Source organism: Lissotriton vulgaris, chromosome 10, assembly GCF_964263255.1.
Source record: "Lissotriton vulgaris chromosome 10, aLisVul1.2, whole genome shotgun sequence".
Lineage (NCBI taxonomy): Eukaryota > Metazoa > Chordata > Amphibia > Caudata > Salamandridae > Lissotriton > Lissotriton vulgaris.
In genome coordinates this window covers 244,745,111-244,757,132 of record NC_141698.1, presented here as the reverse complement: position 1 = coordinate 244,757,132, position 12,022 = coordinate 244,745,111, and the positions used below count along the sequence as shown (strand labels likewise).

The window sequence follows — 12,022 nt, the reverse complement described above, 5'->3', positions numbered from 1 at the left end:
CCGCCCCCGGAGCCGGCAGTGGCTGTAAAAAGCCTTGGCATTTATGTGGATGACAAGCTTTCCATGCGGAAACAGGTCACCACGGTGGTAGGAACTTGTGTTGGCATGTTGCGTCAACTCAGGAAGATCGCGCCATTATTGTCCCATTCTACCCTGCGAAGGGCGGTCTCTGCTATGATCCTTGCAAGACTGGATTATGGTAACTCGCTCTATTTGGGCTTACCTCGAAAACTCCTGGACAAACTTCAGATGGTGATGAACGATGCCGCCAGGCTCATTCACAAAAAACCCAGGAGCACGCATGTGTCCCCACTCATGCGTGAGTTACATTGGCTCCCAATAAGGCAGAGGGTGCTCTTTAAAGGGTTATGCATTGCACATAAATCCCTTTATGGTAAGGCACCAAGCTACATCAAGTCCCGCCTGACCCCATACACACCGGCCAGAGTGTTAAGATCTGCTGAAGCAACCCTGCTCATGCAACCTCGGTTTAGATTGGCGACAGTGGGCGGTCGTGCCATTTCTAACACCCTCCCAGGGGCCTGGAACAGTCTACCGGTGGACTTGCGTAAAGAACCTAATTTGTTGACCTTTCGCAAGAGGCTGAAGACTGTTCTTTTCCAGAAAGCTTGGGGAGGGATATAAATTTCCTGCAGTGTTTCTTTTGGTTCCTGTGGTGTTTACTGGACAAGCGCTTAGAGACCCCGGGGTTATATAGCGCTATATAAATCGAAAGAAATAAATAAAATAAATAAATAAACGTTTGGGAACCACTGATGTATGGCATTTATAAATACACCGAAGCGCATGTGTCTACAATGCATGCCGCCAGTTTAGTGCATGCATGGTCTAGTCGAACAATACACTTCAGACCGCCAGACCAAATAGACACCTTGAGTCACATCCTGTAAACAGCTAATTTTTCACCATAGATGGGACTGCATTGCAGCTTGGACCCCATGGTACAAACGGTTTACGAACCGTTGGGGATTTCAATCTCCTAAAAACGTTTTATGTTTCAAATCTGGCTCCACATGTTCCAGCTTTCCATGTACCTCTACATGTTTTTTAACCATAAGGTTCATCATAGAAATGTTAAGCACCTGTCTATGTGGTTACATTGTATATATATTATTTTAATGGGTACTTCCGTCTTCCAATGTCCTGAAGAGGCCAACAGTTACAAAGGCCAAAATGCATGACGCTGTCTTTTGGAGGAGTCATTCAATCTTTAGCACATTAAGCAGCGCTTTGAACACACATTTAGAAAAAGAAGGCAGGATTGTCTTCCATGTGTAACCATCCCACTCATGTGAAACGTGCAATAAATACGGAGTACAGCTACACTACTCTGACCACCTGCAAGACTGAAGCAAGGTTATACTTGTCACGTTTATTTTGAGTTGTAAATTTTTCTGTGTGCACAATTTAGGTGATTGTCTTTCCTGCTTGCTTTGTTATGTATGTGTATGTCTATGTATAATAATAACCTTAATACACACTACAGGCACTAGTACAATGAGTGACCATTAGTACGCTGCACAAAATAAAATAAATCATGGTTCGTGAAAGTGCACAAAAACACCAGTGAATACTTAGTATTCACAATGTAAACCACGTATGAGAAATCCGTTCCCGCATTATAACACAGCTTCTATTTAACCCGTTTTCATGCCCAGGGACTGTTGCGTCATTAGGGCAAACCCCTGTATTTTGATACATGCGCTGACCTATCCGGGCCTGGGATTTTGCCGCTACTATATGAACACCTTATACTCTTGTCTGGTCGCTTTGTCTTCAGTGCATGCGGCTTGTAAAACTCCGGCACAGAAGGGTTCTAAGGTCCACATCAGTGGTGGCTCTTACTATATGATTCAGTCTACTCTGAAGACAGTAAGTATGCACTTTTGCAATTGCATCTATTCCCACACTCTGCAACAATTCACGATTAAGCGCGAGCCCCTCACCCAACAAACCAATATAGGTCAAACGGCAACAAACGCCACATTGAACCATGTACTCCGAAATGGAACCCAGGAGCCCGATGCAAGTCGGATTGCTTCGCTAGCCTATCAGTGGTATGAAAACGCTATAAAATCATGCGATGCAAAACAATACACTATACAATCATGCCAATCAGTATGGAAGCGCTGTCACGTATAAAAAATAAAATCTAACAAAAGCCAGGTCTATAGGCTTTGTCAATTCTTGTATTTCCCGGTCAGGACAAGACCAATGTTCTAGAGCCCTCTTGAACGATCCCATCAGTAGCCACAAGAGGGTAGCAAATCTCTATTTGTAGCCCAGGGAATACAGTTGTACAGGTAATTCCTTCTCTGAGGAAAAAACGCCTCTACTATACTCTTCAGAGCGGAGAAAAAGCTTTACCCTCACACTCGCTGCAGGGCTTTTCTAGCAATTGGCTACGCAAGCATTTCGCACAAGGGGATAATCCAAACCACCGTCGCACAGTTCTGAGAACATACTGGAACGTTTTGGGTGCGCACGGATGTTTAAGGGCTCAGTCCTAGATTGCTGGCGATATAAGGCTCTAAGTTTTTCGGTTTTCAAACTTCTACAGATAAATACAGGCAGAAAATGATTTAGTTGTCGGTGTGTATTTATTTTTTAAATGGAAAAACAGTAAAAATGAGTGAACTTTAATGCTGTTAATCAAGACTGCCAGTCCAATCGCTGTGTAGATGGACTCGAGTTCACTTGTAATTTTATCCTCATATATCATTACTGTTCCTATTGTGAAGCCCTCGGACGCCTTCGGGTAAAGTCCGCGCCATATAAAAACGCATAAATAAATCGAGTTATGTGCCAGACGCGGCGCCGCTTGCAGAGGCGTACAGCGCCACGAGGCTTGTAGCAATACAGAGAAACACTGCTAGCTAGTTTTCGCGCGCCGCCGAGGTCACGCCTCAGGTCATTTTATAACCTCCGGACCTCTACGTCACAGCCTAGACCAAGGGAATACAATTGGGGGGTTATTTTGTAAACACCCCCCCCCCCTTAAAATTCCATAGTGGTCTCACCCACCGACGCCTAAATAACATATTACACCTAAAGCCCATGAGCCGTTCAATGAGTAGACCTTTCTTTGATTGGTCAAAACATATAGTAGTGTCAAGTTAATATTTCACAGTGACATAATAAATACGGATATAGACAAAAATAGCAAAAAATTAAATTATGGATACTTACCGATGGGAGTGGTTAAAAAAACTACGAAACTGGGAGCCCTCTATTTAGTAATAATGATATTAGAAATGTGATAGTGAATCAAGTTTAAAAAAAAAAAAGACTAGAACTGGACAGTATCTGGTCAGCGCACCTGCCCCCTAACAGGGAGCTACCACATGGCCCTGCCTTAGATGAAACATAAGTGAAGAATGTGCCAATGGCTCTGCCCCTGGAAGGAGCAAATGTAAAGTTTAAGCTTCTTCAAAAAAATAAAGCTAAAGGAAACACAGCGCCTTCTGCTCTGACAGAGCCCCATGAGGTCACATGGGAAATCCGCCCATCCTAGGATCATGTTCAGGCGGGCAACTAGAGCCAAATTTCGGGAGGGGGTGGGGGGGTTTTGGGGGGTGGGGGGGTTGGGGTTGAAAAATATTTCGGGGGGGGGGGGGGCAAATTCTTCCAACCACAGACAGAGTGGCTGTAAGACTGGGTGAACACACAACAGAAGCCTCATTTACAATTAATGGTCTTTTAAAGACCTGTTAAGTTAAGTTTGTGCCGATTTTTGCCATTTTCAGTGTTGTTGTTTTTGAAAATCTTGTTTTTTTCTGAAATCTCAGTTGTGGTAAAAGTAGTAAAGGAGGATATATTGTCTTGATTGTCTTTGATATAGGTGCCAGTGCTGGTACCCGCTAGTACAAGTGAAGGTAACCCAAGTATTAAAGAAATGATAGAGAAGAATTGAAAGAGGTGGAGGCATTTAGATTGAAAGAACACTTGTGTTTGTCTTTCAGCTTGTTGGTCCTGATGAGAACTCCACAATTGGAAGGAGTTCGAAACGCGTTTTCGAGTATATGACCAGTCTATTTTTCTGCCATTAGAATACCATTGAAAAGTTACATTATTTGCACTTATAACAATTATGTGTCAAAATTTGTTTTCTATGGTTTTGGTTTAAAAGGTTGTTAAAAATCTGTCAAAAAAAGATATTTAAGGTGATAGGGTGAATGCTGGTGGTATGGTGTGGGAATGAGAAACAAGTATGAATAGAATGTGAGAATGATAAGGTTGTATGTATGAGTGTTTTTTTATTAATGAAGATTTCTGAGGCGTTATGTGTAAAGTTTTGATGTTTTGTAAAAATGTACAAATTTGATATGAAAAAAGTTTACAAAAATTAAAAGGATTGATTTCAGACTAAAAAAGAGTCTATGGCACGTATTGTTATATTCTCGATATGGCCTCATAGTAATAGAGTAAAAATTAGTCAGCAGTATTGGCGTACGGTTAGTTCTTTATGTTTCTGAGGCTTGGCCTTACTGTTGGGAGCCCAAACCAAGTGGTGTTATTATTACGACTAAGGCGGTCCTTTGGACTGCCGTAGTTATGATGGCGGTCCACATGCCATATTCTGACTATGGTGGTCGGACCGCCACAGTACCACAACTACCTCCAGGGATCCCCAATCCTTCGCGATCTTGCAGCAGTGTGAGACTGGCAATATGCAAGTGGTGCCGCTGCAGCACCGCTAAGGATATTACTAGTTTCTTCTCCACCACAGTTTACATGGTGGTGAGACCACCATGAAAAGTGTGGCAAGGAGGAAACTAAGAGGCCCTACATGACCCACTGACGCTTCTGAGCCAGGGGATGCATGCAGAGGGTCACATGGTGTGCCCCTGTGTATGCATGCACCCCCAGTTCCTGCAGGGCATTGATTTAACAGTCCATACCCTGTAGAAACATGCAATGGTGCTCCCATTGCTGTGCTGTGCTAAGACTCACATATGAACCTTAGTACGGCACCACCATGAACCACCTGCCGCAGGACCACCCAACCTGTATTCCAGTTGTAATCCGGCAAGAGGTATCTTTATGGGTTTGGCGGTCTTGGAGCATAAAGGTAATGTGGTGGCCTGCTCCAAGACCGCCAAACTCATAAGAAGGCCCTTTGTGTGTGTAATAAATGCTTAGCACTACCATCTGATATGCCTAACGGCTCACCCACACTACCACAAAAAGAGCATTTGGGGTGTGATTTATACCTCTGTAATTCCTCTGGTGTTTCCTTGGACACGTTACACAGTGTATCTCTTGTTAGTCCACTATATAAAGAGCCAGGTTCCTACAGGAAGTAAGAAAAAAGAAAAACTAAAAAATCTTGCTTTCTCAACATATTTTGAAAGAATAGGTGAATGAAGTTGTGTATATGTGGTTGTAAGTGCTTTGGTAGGTTTTAGTCGTGGGTTAGGTACTGACGGAGGATGTACGTTTTTGTAGATGAGTGGGTGAGGGTGTCTATTGTTTGTGGGGTATTGTATAGGTGAAGTTTGTAGGGTAGTTGTTTTATTAATGCTGTTATAAGTGCTCATGGTAATTTAGATATATTGTGCAAGTGGTTGGGTAAGCACTAAGGTGGTGTTGTTAGTATTTATGTTGATGTAGATGATGGTATAAGAGATAGGCGGTGGTAAGTAGGTGATGGCCTGGCAGGATGAGGAGGAAGAGAATGTGGTGTGAAGTTGGAAGCATATGGTGTAGAAAATGATCTTATAGATACTTGTTTACAATGAAAATAATTCTGTTCGATGTAGGTGGTGCTGAGGTCGGTGACTGTGCGCTTTTGGTGGGGTGCATATTTCAGATCATGATGTAAGTTACATTTTAGCATAATGGTGGTGTAGGTAGTGGTGAAGGTTTATAGAGCAGATTTCTTTATTGTGTGGTAATGTTTGCAAGGCACTAGTAGCACACAGTGGTGTCGGTGTAAGGTTCGTATGAAGGTGGTTTTTCAGGGTGTAGATGAAAGTAATAACGTAGGGGTGTAGTGATTTAGTTGGGGTCATGATGTAAGGCTTAGTAGGTTAGGTGAAAGGCGCGAGTAGAGGGTGGATGGTATAGTGTGGGCTTAGGGGGTGGCATAGGATGCAGACAGCATTAGATTACAATCTTAAAATACAAATAGCAATGCAGGGAGAATGTTTCTTTCTAGATAGGTGGAGTAGGGGTAATGTGGTGGTTTAGGTGCGGGTGTGGGAAGTTGGTTATACATAGGGAAGCTAACAATGCTCTCCATGAGTTCTCCAACAGAAGGCAGCCATTCAGGTATGGCTAAGGGCACTGTTTAAAACTGATGAATCTCTGGGCCATGTCAACAGCAACGTGCACTGTGAAATGATGCACTGCAATCTGCCTAAGTGCTTGCGGGCCAGAATGTGAAGTGAACTGGATCGTCTTCCCCATAACCCACCCCAGTAAAATAATGCATTTGTTTACTCTAGTGGTACTTGAGCACCAGTACACCAAAACGAAACTCCATACATTTAGTAAACTTCCATCTGTTAGGCCTTCACTATACTGGCAGCATGCCTGGCTAGTTTCATGTACCGTAAAGTAAAAAAGATTTTCCCTTTAGTCTCGTTTAATGTAGAAGCCAATAGCGCCTCACTCCACTACTCGCATCCAACACACTTCTTATTCCATTATCACACTATAAAGCACTTACAAAGAAGATCACAGTAATTTTTAAGTCTGTCACAGAATTTATTTATCACTAAAAACAATACCCCTAGAACAAAAATACATTAAAGTTACTTGCACAGGTAATTAAAAACAACTGCATGAATTAAAAACCGAATTATACATGAACAGGAGAAAGTCTAGACAGTTAACTTTGTCTTGCAACAGGTAATTCGAATTATTTTGGTACAACAGAGGGCAAGAGTCTTAGGGCCAGATGCATCAAAGGGTTTTGCCCATTCTGTGTCTATGGGAAAATGTGTTGATGCATATGGCCCTTAATTCCCTGTCACCACAGTACTGTTGGACCTTCCAAAAGTAACACAAAATAGAGCGTTGACGCGTTTCAGTGGTGTTTATTCGAAAAAACCACCTTCATCAGGACAAAATTAATATATTTCTCCTTATAACTGGTGTCACCTGTGCAACCGCACGTGTGAGAGTCCTGCCCGATATTTTGAGGGTATTTAGATATCACAGTTAAAAATCTTTTAGATAGATATATATTCTTTCATGTTAATCCCTTGATTAAAAGGTGAAAGGATCCGCTTTGGAGCCCATCCAGTAGTTAGAAGATGAATAAATCCACTTTAGGCCAACCCAAACTCTTTTGTTTACTCAGGATATATACCACGAGAGAAGTCAACCACGGGAGAAGCAGATCGTTGGAAACAAAAGCCACGATCTAAAGACACCCCGTCCCTAAAAAACATAATTATAATCAGATACAGGGTTCGGGCACTGAAGTAAGGTGGCCTAATTGGAAATAATTTGGAAAGAGACAGTTCAACCGATGGTATATTTATAATCTGCCACAGACCAATGATCAAGGGTTGGGCTAAAGTGGATTTATTCATCTTCTAACTACTGGATGGGCTCCAGAGAGGATTCTTTCACCTTTAAATCAAGGGATTAACATGAAAGAATATATATCTATCTAAGAGATTTTTAACTGTGATATCTAAATACCCTCAAAATATCGGGGAGGACTCTCACACATGTGCGGTTGCACGGGTGACACCAGTTATAAAGAGAAATATATTAATTTTGTCCTGATGAAGGTGGTCTTATCGAATAAACACCACTGAAACGAGTTGACGCTCTATTTTGTGTTAATTTTGGAAGGTCCAACAGCACTGTGGTGACAGGGAATTAAGACTCTTGCCATCTGTTGTACCAAAATAATCCGAATTAACTGTTGCAAGACAAATTTAACTGTCTAGACTTTCTCCTGTTCATTTATAATTCGGTTTTTAATTCATGCAGTTGTTTTTAATTACCTTTGCGAGTAACTTTAATGTATTTTTGTACTAGGGTTATTGTTTTTAATGATAAATAAATTCTGTGACAGGCTTAAAAATAACTATGATCTTCTTTGTAAGTGCTTTATAGTGTGATAATGGAATAAGAAGTGTGTTGGATGCGAGAAGTGGAGTGAGGCGCTATTGGCTTCTACATTAAACGAGACTAAAGCGAAAATCTTTATTTCTTTACAGTACAATGGGTGCTCCATTCCCTTTAGTTTAAAGAGCCCCTCTCTTTGATTTAAGAGAATGGCTAGTTTCATGTACATGCCCCATTGATGTCGCCCTGTGTACCTTTCACCTGCTGACCGCTTATGTCCATCTTTTCTTCCACCTCTTTTGATGCAACAGTAGATGGCTCCATCTTGCTTTTATTTGCATGCTGAGCATGCATGAGGAAAGAAAGCTGGTGCTATGGCTCTCTTCGCGGCATATTTACAAGCCCCTATCGCCACCAAAGCGTAACTTTACAGGACTTTGTAGTGGTGATAGGGGCTTCGCCTTATTCACAAGGCAGCCTTGTGAATAAGGCCCCCTTTCACACTTTACTTAGCAAGAAAGGGTATGGGTAATGAGTGTTGCAGTGGGCGTTCCACAGCATCACCCATTGGTTTTGGTGCAGCCGCACATTTACAAGTGCAGTGTAAATAGAAGGCAGCGCCAGAATTAGGTCTAGGAAAAACTGTTCTTAAACAGGCGCAACAAGGACAAATGTTTCATTTCTCCTCGTTTTTGCTGTTTCTATAGAAACAGAAAAAGACCATTAATTGTTTATGTGCAGGAAGGTGACCCTTCCTGCACATGAAGAATCAACTAAAAAAATATGCTTTGCAACTTCTATGTGTGCTGCACAAAGCAGCACACAGAGACGTTACAAAACGCCATTTAAAGATTGTTTATGTCGAGGAAGGCACACCTTCCTGCACATAAACAATCCTTCCCCGCAATCAGGCACCCTTGCACCATGCAAGGGTGCCTGCATTGGTGCTAGGCTGCTAAATATAGCGCCAGCGCAGGGGGAAATGCTGGTATGCACCATATTGTAAATATGGTGCAGCCCTGCATTAAGCCAAGGAGGCTAATGCCGTGCTCCGCCACTTCAGTTAGTGGAGTGGTGTGGCTCACTGGTTAGAGGCGGCAGACCCGGAAGCAGAGGACGGCCTGGGACCAGGGTTCAATTCCCGACGCGGCAGGGTCGTGGACCAGGGTCAGCGGACTCGATAATTCTCGCCTCGGTGCCTACTCTAACCAGGGATCACACTCGGCAACTCTGGGCATTAGCTTGCCTCATCTCCACAACGGCCCCCCACATACGCCGGGGTTGCCTGGTTTCACATTGGAGATACCCAGTAGGGACCATCTCACAGGGAAAGCCAGGACGGGTTCCCCAGCGGTCTACAGTGCGGAGATACCCCATGTGGGGTGATTCATGCGCTTTACAAGACATCATTACATTACATTACATTACTTCATAGTAAATATGCCCCTTCATGTTCAACGTAGATCCATCTCACCTACACCTCTGTATAAGTGTGACTATGAGAGCCTCAGGACTGCAGGTGCCTTGCTTGCCAAGCACCAGGCACGACACATATGCAGACATAGGTGGAAGCTATCCGTGGATCCCCTCCTCTGTGAACGATGGATGATTCCTAATCTGATAAGGTTGGGTTGTGGGTTGTGGGTTGGGTTGTGGGTTGGGTTGGGTTGTGCTGTTGTCGGAGTATCTGAGCACACATGCATGAGAGTGCACGAGGGGAACATTTCAGTACTGAGAGGCGGTCAGTAGACAGCTGATCCCTGGAGAGAGCAGCGCAGCATTCGCTGGCATGGCCTGCGAGGCGTCCCTGCAGGGTGTGTGCTCCTTCATGACAGGTATACGTGACAGAGACATCTTATCAGCTCTTTCGACATCACTCTAGTATTCCATGGGCCCCTGCATGACCGGGTCACAAGGGAAAGATGGACTGGCACTAGGCCCTCACAAGCCACCAGTACGCAGATTCCCTGAGGCTTGCCATGTCATGAAGCATCTTTTCACCATGCTCAAAGGGAGCAGGAAACGTGGAGGGGTTGGAGGTGCTGGCAAGGAGCAACGTTTACAAGCTCACCATTAAGGTATACCAACTCCGTAGGCAGGTTAATTGACCAGCACAGACCACAAACGGGTTTGTTCCAGCAAACTTTGGCATAGTGCCATTTCTGCAAGGCCTATGTTTTTCCTAGTAAAATTATCATTCTGAGGGGTTCAGTATCAGCAGTTAGTCTTCTGAAAAACTTTGCACATTTTCAAAGTTGACTGGTACACTGCCTTACGTAATAATGAGTTAGGTACTATCACATCATTGTTTTTATGACACTATTAAGTAGCCTCATTCTCCCAGCAAGTGCTAGGCTAAAGAAACATTTTTTTTAAAGGAAATGGGAAAATAAATAAATGCAAAGAATAAAGAAGCCTGGGCAGGAAATAAATACAGAAAAAACGCAAATGATTGCGCTACTTGTCGCTGGAAGACATGCATGTAGTATTCACATGAAAACACCATCCCTCCTCCAATCCTCCACTAGTTAACTAGCTTTCCGATGTGTTATGAGAATGTTCTAGATATGCTTTGCTGAGGTGTCCCTGTAGTGATTCTATAGCGACCACGCGTGGAATTTGCTGTAATATGCCTGAATATATGCCAGATTAGGTAGAGCTTGCTGAAATTATCCCCAGAATTCAGGCCTGCCTGGTGAACTCCAAGAGCCTGACGTCTTCTGGTGCCCGATTAACCTGGGAGCGCAGATGGTGAAGTAGGTCCGCTGTCATGGACGCTCGAGTCCCTTGTGGACATGAAGGCCACGGAAGACTGGCTACACTTATGGGTTTAAAGAACACACATATATATCTATCTTCCACGTTCTCTGCCTTAAACTCACCAAGAATGGCCACAACGACATCTCCTCTGAGGATCTCAATGGAGCCGCGCGAGATGAAGTAGAGGGCAGTGAGGACATCCCCAGCATGCACCAGGGTGTCGCCCGGCGGAGCATGCGTGGTTTTGAACTTCATGGCCAGGGCCCGCAAGCAGCCCTTTGTTGCACCTTTGAAGGGCTTGCAGTTCTGCAAAAGGCTGCGGTTTAGGTGCAGGCAGATATCGGCCTGGAGGCACTCGGGGAAGCCTTTCAGAACCTGTGGAACCAAAAAAAAACACGATTTAGTGACTGTGAACTGTGTAAGTGCATTTCAAGCCTGCCTGTATGCTACCCGAGACAAGACTCGCTTTCCATCCCTCTCCCGAGCTACACAGTCATTCATTTCATAAGGCTTTTTCGGAACAAAAGACATGTCCATAAAAGCACACATATAATAAATGCAAAACATACAACATTTACAATACAATTACTTTTTCAGTTCAACGCTCGAGATTTAAAAAAAAACATATTATACAGGCAGGGACTAAATAAATAGTTAAAAACTCATGCTTTTCCTAACACTAATTGCTTTAAGGAGGAAGGTAGCAGTATAAAAACATACATCGGGATGGTGCAAATTAAAAAGCAATTTCATAGAATCATGAACTGTTCTAACACCAAACTTGATAAAAATAGGTTTTAAAAAAGTTTTACGAAAATTCCCATACAATTGACACAGCAGGAGAAAGTGTGTGGTGCTTTGTGCAGAAGTATTGTCACATGGACAAGGGCCAACAGGATGCAGGTTCAGCGAAGGGAAGGCAACTAGATTATGCACAGTCCCCATCCTCAACCTTGTTAAGACAAACTGATGGGAAACTCTTGTCACTAGGGTCAAATACGATTGGAAGCCCCCTATTTCATTCAGACTGTTATAAAACACACAGGTGGATAACTTTCCATCATTACTTGCCCGCCTCTCTAATTTGTGATTAAAAAAGATTTTTTTCATTTCGGACTTAGAAAAGTCTGAAGCCCCATATCGATCCCCAATAATATTAAGGCCATAGATCTCCTGGAAACTGTTGATGATATATTTAATCCACGGGATC

General features: G+C 43.3%; 1 protein-coding gene across 1 annotated transcript in view; it reads right to left on the bottom strand.

The window, feature by feature from the left end:
• KCNH2 (potassium voltage-gated channel subfamily H member 2) overlaps positions 1 to 12,022 on the bottom strand; it is a 1,978,218-nt gene that overhangs the window by 167,121 nt on the left and 1,799,075 nt on the right. Inside the window, exon 9 of the mRNA XM_086940929.1 lies at positions 10,935 to 11,187. Within this exon, the coding sequence (XP_086797055.1) occupies positions 10,935 to 11,187 (253 nt within the window). The remainder of the gene's footprint in view (positions 1 to 10,934; positions 11,188 to 12,022) is intronic.